The 16767-nt window shown below is 38.1% G+C and overlaps 1 protein-coding gene across 1 annotated transcript in view; it reads right to left on the bottom strand.

Moving 5' to 3' along the window:
* LOC139960843 (uncharacterized) overlaps positions 1-16767 on the bottom strand; it is a 56645-nt gene that overhangs the window by 3030 nt on the left and 36848 nt on the right. The window contains exons 42-59 of the mRNA XM_071959442.1: positions 16583-16755; positions 15070-15316; positions 14061-14222; positions 12933-13091; positions 12413-12595; positions 11060-11222; positions 10035-10225; positions 9278-9498; positions 8045-8238; positions 7361-7500; positions 6772-6964; positions 5717-5865; positions 5098-5296; positions 4491-4576; positions 2866-3051; positions 2071-2250; positions 1031-1177; positions 331-435 (exon numbers count right to left, since the gene is read on the bottom strand). Of these exons, the coding sequence (XP_071815543.1) occupies positions 331-435; positions 1031-1177; positions 2071-2250; positions 2866-3051; positions 4491-4576; positions 5098-5296; positions 5717-5865; positions 6772-6964; positions 7361-7500; positions 8045-8238; positions 9278-9498; positions 10035-10225; positions 11060-11222; positions 12413-12595; positions 12933-13091; positions 14061-14222; positions 15070-15316; positions 16583-16755 (3078 nt within the window). The remainder of the gene's footprint in view (positions 1-330; positions 436-1030; positions 1178-2070; positions 2251-2865; positions 3052-4490; positions 4577-5097; positions 5297-5716; positions 5866-6771; positions 6965-7360; positions 7501-8044; positions 8239-9277; positions 9499-10034; positions 10226-11059; positions 11223-12412; positions 12596-12932; positions 13092-14060; positions 14223-15069; positions 15317-16582; positions 16756-16767) is intronic.

Below are 16767 nucleotides of genomic sequence, written 5' to 3'. Positions count from 1 at the left end.
GAAGATATGAATATTCATCGCGAATGAAATATCAAATATAAAGCTGTTCCCGCAAGTTCGTGTCTGCATATGTAAAACAAATTTAAAAAATGATATCTGACAGCAAAAATAGACATACAGAAATACACAGCATTTATACATTTTACCAATTTATATATGATTAAACTTTTTCAGTTTTATGTGTAAAATTTTTTATATTTTTAATTACATATCAACGGACAATGTGCCTTGCAGATCGGTAGACGAAACATATGCGTTTGAGTATGGATTATGAAATTACTGAGATTAGGAATAAAATTGCAGGACAATCTATGCAAAATGCAAATTTACCTTCTTGGTGAGCTCCAATTTGGTCTTCTGTCGTTCTCCAATGCCTATCAAGTTCATGGCGGTGTCGTACTGCTTGTTCTTACGACTCTCCAGCCTCTTCTTGAGCTGTTAAGTGACGAGAGAGACGAGGAAATTACCAGACGAAGATATCTCCGCATTACACACCGGAAAGGTGACAGACATATTGTAAATATACTGCATTGATTCATTCAGCACTTTCTCCTCTTAAAAACTTACTGGAGATCTATCAGTCTTATTTATCTTATCAATATATATATTATTTTTTTTATATGATATATTTTTATTTATTTATATATTTTTATATTATATATATTTTTTTAGCCTCTGAAGAAGATCCTGCTAGGATCGAAACGTCAAGCCAACTTACTTTTACACAATATATGACTAAACAGCTGTGCTTTCAAAGAATCATGCAACTGATTTGTATCATCTGTGGCCCAACTTGACTGCTCATTCAACTATAACCTCTACGGGTTTGAAAGTGGAAACCCCACATAGGAGAATGTGTCCTGAGTTTCGGAAGAACTACTGCAGTTTAGTTTTGAAGGCAGATCAAAATTTGTTATGTTTCTGTCAAATCTTTACTTAACAAATTAGCATTTGCGAATACTATCATCGCGGCTAACATTGTGCAGCAGATCGGTAACGTGAGCGGTTTGATTTAAATATATATACTCACTGCTTCTGTGTGTTTTTCTTGTTCCTTGTCCTTCTTCAGCTGCGCCCTGGTATGATCTCGAACCAGCGCTGTAAACAGCGCCTTCTTCTGCGACTCGGACATGTCTACATCGACCACTGTCTTCTCCCGTTGCATACCACCGAACGGCTGTTCAGAGGGAAAAAAAATTATACCCTAGAGAGTCACAGTACTCTACCACCAAAACAGGGCAGCTACAGCTGAACATCATTTCGTTCTTTTTAAGGTAGTGGGGTGAATAGTTCCCCTTCCCCCATCACCAAGATGAAATACAAAACAGTGTCACCAGTATCCGAATGTTACTTACTTTATCATAAGCTGCAAGGATGCCGTCTTTCCATTCTTACAACTACTGTTGACATTTCCTGTAATCCACTAATACTCTCCTCTCCGTAATCCATATATTCCTGCTCTCAACTTGTTATTTCTTCCATTACATGCAACCCCACTCCCCCAACCCCACTCCTTTTACCTTACATACAACCCCAACCACCCCCACTCCCTTCCTATTCATACAACCCAACTCACCCACCCCCCCACTCCCTTCCCTTACATACAACCCCACTCCTTAATATCTCCCCTATCAAAAGATGCTTCAATATTGCCCCTTTCCTACATCTTGAGAAGATACACACAGTTATCTGAAGCAGAACACAACATCCCTTAGTTGGTCAGAGTATGACACCTACTCTGACACCTCACCACCCCCCAAACCCCCAACCCTCTCCCCTCCCCCTTATCCTTCAGCTGACAGTCCCTACTACCCTTGGCTGAATGAGAAAAAAATTATCCTGTTTTACCTCTCTTGTAGAAGCTGCACTTTGTACAATTTCTCTGCTGAAGGTAGCCTAGCTGTCTTTTACGAACATAACTACTTTGCTTCAGGCAGGGGGGTGCTGTTAAACTCACGTTGTACTGATGTCCTAGCAAAATGGATACAACTGAAGAAGGTTCATAAATTGGCTTTCATCCTTTCCTACCAGGATGTTCGCCTAAACACATCCTCATTGCCGAGAACTCACCGCATCTTTCCCGGAGGACGATGGCCGTGATGATGAGGAACCGTCGCTTTCCTTCCTCTCCTCCGATGCCCTCTCCTCCTGCAACCTCTTCTCTTCTTCTTCTCGTTGCTTCTCCTCTTCCAACCTCTTCTCCTCCTCCAGACGCCTCTGTTCTCTCCTGGCGGCCAGCTTCTCTTGCATCTGTGGGATCGTCATGTTTAACATTGTGGTAATCCATAGATTCATGTGTGTAGATCTATATACATTTGACTATCATGATGAAAGTCTCCAAGATAAAGATGAACTGCTAATGATTGACTTGACACATTTCCTAGTAGCTAATCTACCACAGAGTATTTATCTTGAAATAAACTGTCTTCACCTCTGATGACTCTGAAGTCATCATTCAAGCATTGTGCTTGGAACATCTACACTGTACCTAATTCCTGCTGTACCAGGATCAGAAGGTATAGGTTTAATTTACAGGGCTTGAAATCTCAATATTTTGGGTGTTAAATCTCAATATTTTGGGCTAAATGAAATTCAAGGAATTCACCTGAATGAGCAGCAAAGAAACAATATGATGTACACTGGTAGGGGCTTGATCAGACTCACTTTAATATTAAGGTTTCTACCATTAATGTTTCACGATTAACAGTCCTCATTTTGAAATGTACGGTTGGTTAGCTTAGTGTGTACGATATGTACGGAGAGCTTTAATGTATCTACAAACGATTCATCTTGATTTACAATCGATGCTGGACAATATCACTACCACTCATTCTTAATCTACATTTAGCTTCGTTGCAGACCTACCAGTGCACTATGCTTTGACTTCTGTTCCTTTGTGGATTCCTCTAATCTAGCCTGCTGTTTCTCAGCGTTTTGTAACATCGCCCTCGCTGCTTGGTCCTCGTAGAGTTTATCCTCCTGGCGGGCCTTCCTGGCGGCCAGTTTCTTCATCGCTGCTGACCTTTGTCTCTCCAGCTGATCCATCATAACCTAGGAAGAGATCAATAAAACAGGAGACTGGTTGGTTACTGCAAGGTAAATCTGGCCCCTGATACAATACATCAGCACAAGATGAGATTCCTTGAACTAGTATGTTGCATATATAATAATAATAATAATAATAATAATTATTATAATAATAATAATTATTACAATAATAATAATAATTATAATAATAATAATTATAATAATAATAATAAAAAATAATAATAACAACAATAATAATAAAAGTAATAATGATAATAAAAATAATATTAATAACAATAATAAATAACATTTATATAACGCCTAATACAAAAGTTTCTAACTGCTTAGCAATGGAATAGAAACAAAGCAAACAAACACTAAGAAGAAAAAAGCAACAATTTAAAAAGCTGTCATTTGACAAATTTCAGTTGTGGAGGAATCCTATATATATATATATATATATATATATATATATATATATATATATATATATATATATATATATATATATATATATATATATATATATATATATATATATATATATATATATATATGTATACAACACACAACAGATGTTATAACAGTACCATGTAGTATCACCTTAAGTTTTGTTTCTTTCAATTGACCTATTTCCTTTTATAACTAAATCGGACCATTTGTTGTGAGTCAATTCTTGAAAGCGAATGCCATAGATTAACTTTTATGAACAAAGTTTGAAAGAGGAAAGAAATCATTTTTAGTGTCTCTTCTAACTTTTATAATCTCATTTCTGGGCTTTGATTACCTTTAACCTTATTTACCTGGCTCTTGTCTTGATTTATTTACTATGTGGTCATTGTCTTTCTTCGGGTTGTTTTTCATTCTATGCTGACTTCATATTTTATGTTGCTTTTCTGTTACCTATTGTTTGTATTATGGTGATTGTGATAACGTTTATATTGATATTGTGCATTTTACATAACTAACTTATTATATTTATATATTATTATCAACACTAGCACAGGATTTTGAGCCAGGGATTTCATAGATTTCTTTGTTCTATGAAAGAGCCTTTTTTGTGTCTTATTTGGGGCATGCTATTGGAGGGGCACATGATTTGATTTATGTAGTGAACTAGTTTTCCTATGCATGCTGTAATATACCAAGTATTACAAGACTGATTCTACATCTTTATACTCCAATAACATAATTTGTTGAATTACACAAATTTTTCAAAACTGTATGCAAAGACACAATTTTTTTTTAATTCTCTTAAATGAACCTCTCAATGTATCTATTAAGTTCACAATGAATTCGCTTCAATGCTGTTTTTAGGAAGGTGTGAGCAGCTACATTTATTGAAATAAAATACTATATTTTCACTCCATATAAACAAAGGTAAAATTAAGCAAGGTATAAGGAAGAAAAATATAAACTGTTTACATTACATACAAAAAATATGTGACATCATATTGTCCTACCTTCCTCTTAGCAGCGTACTGCCTCTCCAGTTCGGCCAACATTGCATCAGCATCGTAATCTTCTCCTAACTTCTTTTTCTCTTTTTCTATGATGAAAAGAAAGTCCACATATTACATGATGTCTTCTCCGGGGTCTTTGCTACTTCGAGAGAGCTAACTTTTCTTCCGATCAACAGAACAACCCTTGAGGTTATCCAAGTGACAACCTTTTCCATTGACAACAAAGGCAGACAATTTTTACTATACACTATATGCTGTTCGTCAAACAGCTTTGCTATTCAGTCAACCCGACAGATAGTCCATGGGGTGTCTTAAGGACAAGCACGACACAAAGTCCAAAATGGGATGAGAACAACCAACAATTTTCTAAGGAGTCAACTCTATATTGATGTTCAACATGAGACGAAACAGTTTCCTCAAATGTATGAAAACCAAAACTTAAAATTTTATGAATTTCAATCATGAATATTTCTTTAATTTGGTTACTCTTAGTACTATTCGTATAAGCCATTTGTGTTCAGTTTAGGAAGAGGGAGGAGGACGAGGAGGGGGAGGGGGGGTTAGATTCAAATGAATAAAGGGGAGGTGGAGAAGATGAGCTACCAACCTTTCTTGACAGCTTCCTCTTTCTCTTTCTCTAACTCAGCATCAAGGTCTGCAAGTTTAGATTCTCCTTCCTGCACAACCTCGTCCACGGTCACCGTTATGTCCGTCTGACTGTAGAGGGATGCGGCCAGGTTCTCCATCCATCCTTCTCTACGAGCTCTCCTCTGACTCTCCTTCAACTGTACCAAGAACTCATCATCCTGAGGGTATGACAACAACCAATAGTCTTGTAAACAAAAAAAACACACACAATATCCCTTATGATCTGGAATCAATTGTCAAGTGAAATCCCAACAAAATCATTAATAAACCTTCACTCCATCCCTTTTGCAAATTACATAATCCCAGTATGCGATGCACGCTCGTGTCTGCACAATTTTGAGCACAAATTTTTGGCAGAGACACTCGCAAAAGTTGAAATCATGAAATAACTTTTTGTTTTTGGTGATTAATATCTCCACTGATACACATACTTTTTTTCCGCTAGACGATTTATTAAATTAAATCAAAGTTCATTTTTTATTACCACTGGGTCACAGATATACTCTAAAACTCGAGTAAAAACCCCTCAAAAAAGTACAATTTGTTATTTATATAATTAATGAAAAGAAAATGATGACCTTATCTGCACTGGTAGAGAGTACGGTAGAGAGAGCACCATCCTCTGATGTCTGTTTCTGCTGCAGGTCGGCTAGCATTGTTACATAGACTTCCTCTTGCATCTTGTCAGGAGCAACTGTGCCTTTCTTCTTCATGTCACGTAAAAGAACTGAAAAGAGAGAGAAATGAAACAGATGTGAGCAACGGTGCGGGTGGGTTTTTTTATCAGAGGAGTGAATCATCACAAAATTTGAAACCTGCAAATATATTGGAAGTTATACATGAACTGAAATTGCCCCGTGTTCTCATGAAAGTCCCATGTGTGCTCAAGTTAAAATAGCCATTTTTAAAAAAAATGTTTTAATATTTTTTATTTAACTGCCCTTCTGTCACAAAGCAAAATTCTCCTTTTAAACTAAGTTGATGAATTAATTTACAATATTTAAAATTTTTTACAATATTTACAATATTTAAAAATTTAAAAATTTACAAAGTATAATTTACAATTTCTTTTTTACCACACTGCTGGTAAGCACACTTCAATAACTCTTTGATTGGAAAATAAACTGAACTTGCTACATTTCCTGACAGACATCTACATCCATCTTTGAATTTATCTCAAGGGACTATCAGCTATCTAAATGTAAAAGTGCTCAGTGTCAAACCACCCATGATGCATTCATCTTCTAGGACAACCAATTATCCTGTTGAAAAAAAACCTTACTAGTAACGGAAAGGAACAGTTGTTCCAAGTGACAAACCGCAAATGTTCTACAGAATCAGTGCTGAAGACAATCGGTTACAACCGTCCATGTGAAGACATGCTTCGAAAAGGAAACCCTAGGTTGCCGAAGGGAGAACACACAAATGTTCAACAAAGTCAGTGGTTAAGATTTTGATTACAATTGTCCATATATGACCTAATTAAGCATTGCCTTCATTTTGCCTTAGTTTCATTAATTACAATTCAGATAATTTCACATGATTTGTAAAACATTCTGCATTTTTGGAAGTTTTTAAGCTTATAGAAATTAAAACTTATTTTGACCCTTTGTTTTTAAATTTCAAAGCTTACTTTCTGACTTTATCATGAAAGTCTTTCTGAGGATGGTGATATGTTCCTCCTGTTTGGTGGATAATTGTAGTAGATACTGCTCCAGTTGGTCACCGGTCAAATTCCGGCCGTTAGCATAGGAGAGTGCCGCCATGGCGTTGGCCTTCCAAGTATCTCGTTGGTATCTCAAGGCATCCAACTCAGCGGCTAAATCCTATGGCAGAAATATATTCATTCGGTAATATACAGGGGAGAATCTGGGATTCAAAATAAAGGAGAGTTCCAAGGGGGGGGGGGGAGGGAGGGGGTACTGGGTTAGTTGAAGGATTGCTCTAATCACAGCTCTGCATTTTGTGTGGGGTGGGGGAGGGAGAGGGGGAGGTGTATAATACTGTACATTCCATCCGGGAATCCGTGCCTGATGTAGTATGTAAATATACTGAAATGTAAACCTTGACATCTTTGTGTAAGCTGTAGTGATTCCTAAGATGCATGTTGATCGGTCAGTTGGTGAAATACCAAGATTAGAAGAAAGAGTGGGCGTGTCCTGAGGTGGGGGAGGGGGTGTGGGGGGTGCCAGACATATTGTAACTCTAGCCTTATATCTTACCTCTGCCGACATGTTCTGAAGGTGCGTCTTCATCTGATTATCCTCTTCTGCTCTCGCCATGAGTAGATGGAGAGTTTCTCTCTCGGCTTGGTGTTTTATCTCAACCTCCTCCAGGATCGACACCTGGTACCCCACCAAACCTTACATAAGATATTAAAAATGAAAAAGTTATTAAAAGTAATTAAAAATAAGTAGATGAGAATAAAATACAGATTAAATCCAGTGAATAATAACTGTTTCAATACTGCAACACAAACTGCAGTAATTTAATCAATACATTACCTTTGTGGTTATCTTGCTCGAGTAAAGCAATCTATCATGCATTTCATAAATAATTCATAGTTAGGTTTATCATCAGTCATCAGTTTCGTCTCTACTTGTTCTTTTATCTTTATCATTTCTTTTCCATTTCCATTTTAACTTTTAACAATAACTTTCGAATGTTTAAAACATGCAAATTTAGCATGAGATGGTTATAAATGTAATAGTAAGTAAGAAAAAAATTTGTGTGTCATCTCCCTGCACCGGGGATGAAGAGTGGGGGGGCAGGGGATGAAGTTGGAAAAGAGTCCTTTACAAATAATAAATCCTAGGTATAAACAATCTAAATTTGATAAATCACAGGTAACATCTGACAACCTGTTCTCAATCTTTTTGTTGAAAGACAGTGACTCAAACCTTTACCTGCTCCAGTTGTAGCTAAAGCTGCATCCATCTGTTGATTGTCCACCTCTGCCTTCCTCATCTTTTCCAAGATCTCTTTCTGAGAGAAAGCATCCTTTAACACCGATTCATTCTCTTTCTTCTCCCTCTTAGCTTTCATCGCCGCCAGACGATCTCGGGCCAGCTGTTTCTGACGATCCCTGTCTTTCATGACGCTGTCGATTTAAAGAGAAAAGTGAAAAGTGATTGATGTAAATCCTCGGAAATCTGTAATTATTCATTTCACAACAAATAGACGATATCAAGTTACTGTTTTTCTCATTTTGCAAATTGTCAAAATAGTCGCATAAAACCTTCCTTGAACAAAAGAAGTTGAACTGTTAATTTGGATCTCCCTTCTAACATATCACTGTTTGTGTATGAGAGACAGATAGGGGAGAAAGAATTCCAAGTCCTCGACTGGAGAAAGTCGGACCTGTATTGCATCCGTGAGAACTACAACAAAATATATATGTTACATTCTCAATTAACGTAAAAAATATATCAAGTTAAAGAATCGATAAATCGCAAGCAGGACATAATTTAAAAAGTATCACATAAAGATTAGAAAATACTATGCAAACCTCAAAGACGCAGTTTGAATAATTTATTTAATTACACTCTACACTTAATACTCCATTAACCATAATAGTTAAAACGGACCTCTTTAATATCTCTTAATCCTCACGCACAATACGGTCATAACAATATGGTAATTAAACATGGTAATACATTTACATGTGTTCAGGTTGCCACCGCCCTGGCATCTACAGAATGAAATCAATATAGTTGAGGCAATACTAATAGGTGGTCATGCCACTGAACATTTGCCGATAAAGGATGCCTACGTGACTTTGATCTGCTCGTTATACCACACAACCGAAAGATGACGCAGCAGAAGTTATGACCCTACCTACTGAATATTGATGAGGCCTTTCAAATAGGACAAAAAGAAAAAACTATGTTCACTCTCTTACATAACATGTAATAACTAAAAGACCTGGAGAAGCAGGGAGCAGCATAAACTGGTCATAAATCACAGTTCTGACTTAAAAAGTACAAAACAAAATACATATTTATCATTCCAGAACAGCAACATGATCATCACTATTTTCTGCAATTTCACATTTTTTAAGTGATTTATGGTTCAAAACAGACACAACTTATCGTACTTTACACACAATTTTGTGGGTAACTTTCATGAATAGTACATACCTGGTTTCTCTAGCCTTTTCATGTTCTTGTGAAAGACCAAAGAGGGCTGCAGCTGCGTCAAACTTTCCTTCCTCCTGGAGCATGCGCTGTTCTCTTCGGAGTTTAGCTAGAGCCAGCTGCCTCTCCCGTTCGCTTCTGTATCTCTCATCTTGCTCTCTGAGAGAGGCGAGCAGGGCTGCCTTCTCATCTTCATAATGGTTACTTAGTTCTTCCAAAATATTCTACAAAGCAAAACAACAACAAAGTTAAGGAAGTAAAACAAGACGTGGAAATTTGACGAAAGAGAAATGGACAAATTATAGGACACACATAGAGTTATCGTTTACAGTTATGTTTACTAATACAATTGAATGCATTAGTACAATTAATGGACAGTTAGGTCAAACCTAACAGGACATAAGGCTAGCATAGCATATAGCCAGGTATCACACTTAAACAGTGAATCCATTGCAGAAATACTTTACATCAGGGAAAGGATTTTTAGAAGCGCTTAGTTACATATGTGTGTGTGAGTCACTTCATTCTGAGGCAGAGTCGAGTCACTTATGTCAGCTTCCTTGATTCGACTCAGTGTGCCAAATCACCACCTGTCATTTTCCTTGATTATAAAACAAATCTTAGAAAAGGAAAGTCTTTTCTTTGCTCTTTCAAAAAGTATCAAACTTTAAAGGTATCCCAACAGGGTCTCTGAACATAATTTTCTCCCCTCTTTTTGAGACATATCTCTCCCTATTCATTAATTTTGTAGATGCCTCACTTTTTTGACTCTCTTTTCCTCCAGGGCATCCATCCTCTCTTCCTGGGCCAGGACAGCCTTATCCAGGGCTTCATCACTCACATCGAGCCCCTCTGCCTCTCTCTGAGCCTTCAGTTGAGCTCTCATCTCGACACGTCTCTGAATCTTTTCTGCCTGTTTCCTCTTGGAGTCGCCCAGCAAACGAGCCATATCTACACATTCAATACAAATAATTTAAATTAGACAAAGCAGTGTGGAATATTAAATCAACACATAAAAGCTACTGTAGCAAAAAACTGGCTATTGTAGCACCACACCGGCTGTATGTGGACTATTACAGCACCACATAAACTGTTGTAGCACCACACGACTTATTGTAGTAGCAAATGAACCCAATGTGGTAGCAGTAGCCAATGGATTGTAGTAGCACAGCTTGGTCTACTATGGCATTAACTTAATGTACCTCAAACATGGTGTACTGCAGCACCACACCAGCTGTTGTGACACCATGTGGACTATAATAGCACTGCACAACTGTTGTAGCACTGCATGAGCTATTGTAGCACCATGTGAATTATTGCAGTACCAAATAAATTATTGTAGTACCTCATGGACCACTATAGTAGCAGTAGCTGATGGATTATAGTAGCACCCCATGGTCTACTGTAGCACAACATGAACTTACGTACCACAAACATGGTGCTACTGCAGCACCACACAGACTGTCTCAGCACAAAATGGACTACTTTTGCATGAATGGCCATTACTGCATCATATGGGTTTATGGAAGCCACTATGCATGATATTGTACCAGCAACTGGATAAATGTAGTACCACATTAGCCTATAGTACATAATTTATATATATACAACTACTCTTAGAGCACTACACGGGCTATTGTAGCATTAAATGTATTATCGTACTAGCACCTCAAAGTCATACTAAAGGCACCCTGTAAACCAACTGAAGCACTGCAAAGACTATCGTAACAGTCGAATAGTGACCCCGATTCAAACTATATGACAAGAGCTTGGAACTAAACAAACCTTCTTGGTTCTGCATAGCTTGTCCCAAGAGAGCGTTGGCTTCATCAAACTTCCCCTCCTGTCTGAGTCGTCTCTCCTGTAGCTTTAGTTTCATCAGTCTGGCTTGCCTTTCTTTCTCTGTCAGTCTGGCCCACTCATCTGCTCCGACCTGCCTCATGAGAGCCTGCGGAGAGGTCAAAGAACAAACTTATCAGGATATATCCACTGGGATGACTGAGAGTTTGGTTTCAGGTAGAAAGAAAACTCTCTAAAATTTCTTTGACATTTTTCCATCGTCTAAAAATGTCCCAGTCAGTTTTCCATTTTTCATTTACTTTTATAATTATATGAAAGAAAGCTGAATTTCTCTTGCAATTCCTTCCCTGCCACTTTCTGGGAAGTATCATATGAAAATGGGGCATAATCCCTGGTTACACTGTATGCAATGTACTGCGGCTTCTGAACGGCACCCATGGCAGAGAAATGGCTGAATAGGGATCGCCACCAACTAAGGGCTGGATAGCTCAGTTGGTAGAGCGCTGGGCTTTGTATGCAGAGGTCGCTGGATCGAATCCCATTCTATCCTCAAATGTCTTTGCCAACTGTAATGAATGTCAAATATTTAAAGTAGACTGTGAATTTACAAACATATGCACAATCTAGTGACGCTGTTGAAGGAAAAGGAGGGAGGTATAGGGAGGGACTCATTGGCTCTCCCTATCTGAAAATGGGTAGAAATCATGAAATCAACACACTAGTGTATAGAACATGGAGAAAATAAATATAACAACAAAGATGACAGACCAAAACATCCAACACAAACTTACAAGTAGCTTGTCTTCTACATGGATATTTACTTGCCCAAATGACATTATCATCTTTTCTCTTTTATCAATTTAAAGCCCACATCAAACATTAATTTACTGCGGAAATTTAAATTTGCAAATAATTCCCCCTTTGTGAAATTATTTGAAATGATAATTGATCAGGTAGGTGGGTGGGTCTAAGAAGAGGCTCTAACGATAGAATGCTCAACAATTATGAGGGGGAAAATCATGTTGATATCTGATTTGTGAGAAAAGTGTTCAGGTCTGATATCAACCAATATTTCAGATGCCAATAAGGAAGATATTAGGTACGTAGGTAGTAGTAAGAAGGATTGAAAAGTTTTGATGACATTCTTGTCATAGAAATGTAGCAATATTTTAGTAACGGAAAGGTCTGTACTTTAGATTTGAAAACTTGAATTAATGGTCACACACGACGGTTCTTTTTTTAGTTAGTAAAATGAACGACGTCTGGAATAATCATTCACAGGTGGTTAGTTAGAAGAGGGAAATATGTCTCTTATGTAAGATGATCTGATAACTCTACCTCCATGAGTAGCTTATCTCTGAGAGCATCGTATTTTCCTTCCAGCGCTTTGACCAGTTTCTCCTCCGTGACAACATCCTCGTTGGTCTTGGTTTCCAGTAGAGTCGCTGCCACTGTGTCGCACCAGGCATTAGTCCTGGCTATGAATTGTACTAGCTTCAACTGCTTCAAAGTGTTAATGGCCTGAACAGGAGGGGGAAAAGGAAAAAAAATATCAACCAAATTAACATCATGTCTTGTATGGAGTAATACTTCACATGCATCAATTTTTAACCAGGGAATCAGCTCAGAGGTTTGGGATGGTGGAGTCTTCTAAGAAAAACCTTCCATGGTTAACCTACTGTGTAGAGAACTGAAAACTAGTAGAAAGCACCCCAAAAGAATGGAGTTTACTTCACAAGGACGATGAAAGGTAACACGAGTACCTGGAAGGCAAAGAGGGCAAGTGGGGTAGGGTGGGGGTGAGAGGGGGAGGGTTGAGATAAAATGGATGAGAATGCTCCCACTATTATAAATTTACCTTTGCCTCTAGATCCTGCATCAAGATGTTTGCTTCTTCATCCTGTTTTTGTTGAAGGTCTGCCAAGATGGCGACCTGGACCTCCTCTTCTTTGATGTCTTGCCCTGTCTCGAGCTTCATGTCTTCGCCTCGACTCTCCAGTTTCAGAGCGGCGGCTTTCTGAAAATGCGCAAGACAATTCATATTCGACGCGGCATTAATGCCAAATGAATGATTCACAACTGACAAAGTTGTCAAAATAGTATTCTTAATTTCTGCTTCTTTTCAAAAATTAATTAAAATATATTAACAATCTGTAATTACATTTTTGCAATCGGGTTTCATAACGTCGAAGTTGATCGGTCTGTAGGTATTGTTGAAGTAAGCTCTTAAATTTTTTCACAAACACTGGTTGGCTTGAACTTAATACTGATGACCTGGGATGTCGTCTCATATCTGATATTGAACTATTTCGATTAGCCAAACCACTTAGTCGATTCTTTGACGTCGGTCGACTTTACATTGTGCCGATAAGATATTCCTAGCTATTAACTTACAATTACCGTAGCTACCAATGTTACACTTTAGTTGTGGAGCTACAAACATGCATGAGTATCTTAGCTAATGTTTAAAATTCAGCCGACTTATGTTGGTTGACTTTATATATTTTGCTGTTGCCTTAACTTTAGAATTACTTAGATGGCATTGGTGACTTTTAGTTGATCAGAAAGATTAGAAATCAGTGGTATTTCTCAAAATGGGGGGTAGGGAGGCAAGTATTGATAGATAACAAAATTAACAACCAAAGAGTGTTGCACAAAGAAAACATTATTAAATGGTTGTACAAAGCATGCTGATGAAGTTTTGCTTTATATACCTTGTTTAGAAAAAATTTATAAAATTATGATTGCAACAAATTTTTTGTGCCAAAAGATTCAGAAGGGTGGGGGGGGGGGGAGGGGAGAGGGAGGCTCCAAATAAATCAACCTCCCTGGATCTGCCTTGTCTTTGACCTTAAATTTAAATTTGACTTGCAAATAATACAATATTATTGTGTTAGCAAATGATCTACAATGGTTAATTTGCATTTTGCTTATGCCTTCACACTGACTTGTGACTTACGATGACTGTTTTTAGTTGATGACTTACATTGAGTATCTCTATGTGTTCTTCCTCATCCTCTTTACTTGGTCCACCGTCTCTCCATTGTTGCCTCTGCTCCTTCAGGTCAGATAACTTCTTCTGTCTCATCGCCTCTGACATCTGCCTGGCCTGCTCTCTCCGCTCACCAGACTCTTCTTCAGATAAAATCTAAATATCCAAAAAAAAAAATTAAGAAAAGTCTCAAAAGGTCTCCTCTCTCCATCCTGGCATGACACAACTTCAGTCCTGATTCTTATATGCAAATTAAAGCTAGGGAGCAACAGATTTTCTTGTAACATACAAATTAACAATATATTTATAATGACATGATATAATTTATATTGACCAATTCTGAAGCATTCTGGATGGTGAGAAAAGTTTTGCTAGATACCAAAACAACTGCTATAAATGTCCTTCTTTCAAGGGGCGTTTCTTAAATGTCACTCACCTGGACCAGGACACCAAAACAACTGCTATAAACGTTCTTCTTTCAAGAGATGTTTCTTAAATGTCACTCACCTGGACCAGGACACCAAAACAACTGCTATAAATGTCCTTCTTTCAAGGGTTGTTTCTTAAATGTCACTCACCTGGACCAGGACACCATAACAACTGCTATAATTGTCCTTCTTTCAAGGGTCGTTTCTTAATGTCACTCACCTGGACCAGGACACCAAAACAACTGCTATAAATGTCCTTCTTTCAAGGGTGGTTTCTTATATGTCACTCACCTGGACCAGGACACCATAACAACTGCTATAAACATTCTTCTTTCAAAGGATGTTTCTTAAATGTCACTCACCTGGACCAGGACACCAAAACAACTGCTATAAACGTTCTTCTTTCAAGGGTGGTTTCTTAAATGTCACTCACTTGGACCAGGACACCAAAACAACTGCTATAAATGTCCTTCTTTCAAGGGTGGTTTCTTAAATGTCACTCACCTGGACCAGGACACCATAACAACTGCTATAAATGTCCTTCTTTCAGGGGTCGTTTCTTAAATGTCACTCACCTGGACCAGGACATCTCTCTCCTCTTGATATCTTATCTCCATCTCCTTGATAACTGCATCCTGCATCCCTTGTTTGTTATTCTCATCCTCGGGGAGTGGTACAGGACCAGACGGGGTGACACTCTCCCCCTCGGGTGGGGGTGCCTCGCCTTTCTGTTTTGCCAATTTCCTAGCAGCTATCTGTTTCTTTCTCTGCTCTAAACGCTCTTTGGCCAGTTGCTCCTGCCGTTTGCGGTCCTTCTCACGCCTTGGAGGAGGGAAAAAAAATGAATAGAAATATAAGGTTACCTTAAATCCTCTGTATTTCTGTACATTATTTGGCCATAGAAAGAGAGATTTGGAAATGCCTAATAAAATACGTCATTTGAACAATATTGATTAATATCTACACTACTGACCAAGAAAATTATAAGGCACTAATACTTAAGATGAGCTAGCAGGAACACAAATGTAAGTCATCTTGGATCTTCTGGCTGCTTTTCATAGTTAATGTTGATGTAGGTTGTTACGGTAACTGAGTCATACAGTGTCATCCGTGACGTCTTTTGACTCCGCTGGCATACTTAATGCACAACATGTGAACATTGCTTGATGAGACAAATGATCTCAATTTTACAAAGGAGTTGATTTCAAACATGAATTATTTTGACATATTTCTCACACAAAAATGGTGTGACTAGATGGCAATAACTCTTAATTGCTAGTTTAATGATATTATTTAATTTTTTTTCGTCCCCATGTTTACATGTCCAAAGTAGGATTAGGTTAAGTGTATCAGGCATGAAAGTATTGTAAGCCTTAGTATTAATCTAAAAATGTTGACAATTTTTTTCAAAACTGATGACTTCCCTTGAGGCCTTTTTTGAACATTTGCTGTGAAATTATACAAATGTAACAAACAAATCATATATTTTCTTCAAGAGCATTTGTGCAATATGAAACAGTTATATTACAAACACAACACGTACTTAACCGATCTGTAAAGTATTTACATAGGACACAATTACATATCACTGCCTCCATACATTGTTTGTCATTTTAACCATATCACAGGTGTTCAGACCTTGGGAGATGTTTTGTTGTAACTAAGGGCTCTCAACTCTCTGTGTGTGGTGTTCAACATTACACACAGCACCAACTAGTTTTTCTTTGGTTGGAAATTGCTGTAATAGTTACCCACCTCTGTTTGTTGGGATCAAACACATTTGCCTTCCATTTTAACTGTTAAACAGAATGCTTAGACACAGAGTAACTTCCTCCCTGGTTGTCAGTGTGACTAGATGTCTGCAGTGTTATAGGACCACAAAGAAATGAGACCAGTGTACCAGTGCCACTTTGTAACAGGACCACCTTCGTAGCTGGGCTACCTAACAAGTCACAGCTTGGACCCTTAATTAATGGGACCATCTACTTACACCTCATCGCCCTTCTGAGCGAGACCGATCACTTTGTAACAGGGCCACCTAACATGTCTCAGATTGGACCCTTAATTTATGCGACATCATCTACTTACACCTCATCGCCCTTCTGAGCAAGACCGATCACCAAAGCCGCAGCGTCAAAGTTCTCCTCCTGTCTGGCCTTCCTCTGCTCTCGTCGTAGCTTGGCCAACGCGGCCTGTCGCTTTCTCTCCTGCATCAATCTCTCGTCTTGATTCCTCAGGGTAGCCATTAGAGCTGTCTTTTCCTGACAGAGCAA

Source organism: Apostichopus japonicus, chromosome 20, assembly GCF_037975245.1.
Source record: "Apostichopus japonicus isolate 1M-3 chromosome 20, ASM3797524v1, whole genome shotgun sequence".
NCBI lineage: Eukaryota > Metazoa > Echinodermata > Holothuroidea > Aspidochirotida > Stichopodidae > Apostichopus > Apostichopus japonicus.
This window is presented reverse-complemented; position numbering and strand designations above follow the sequence as displayed.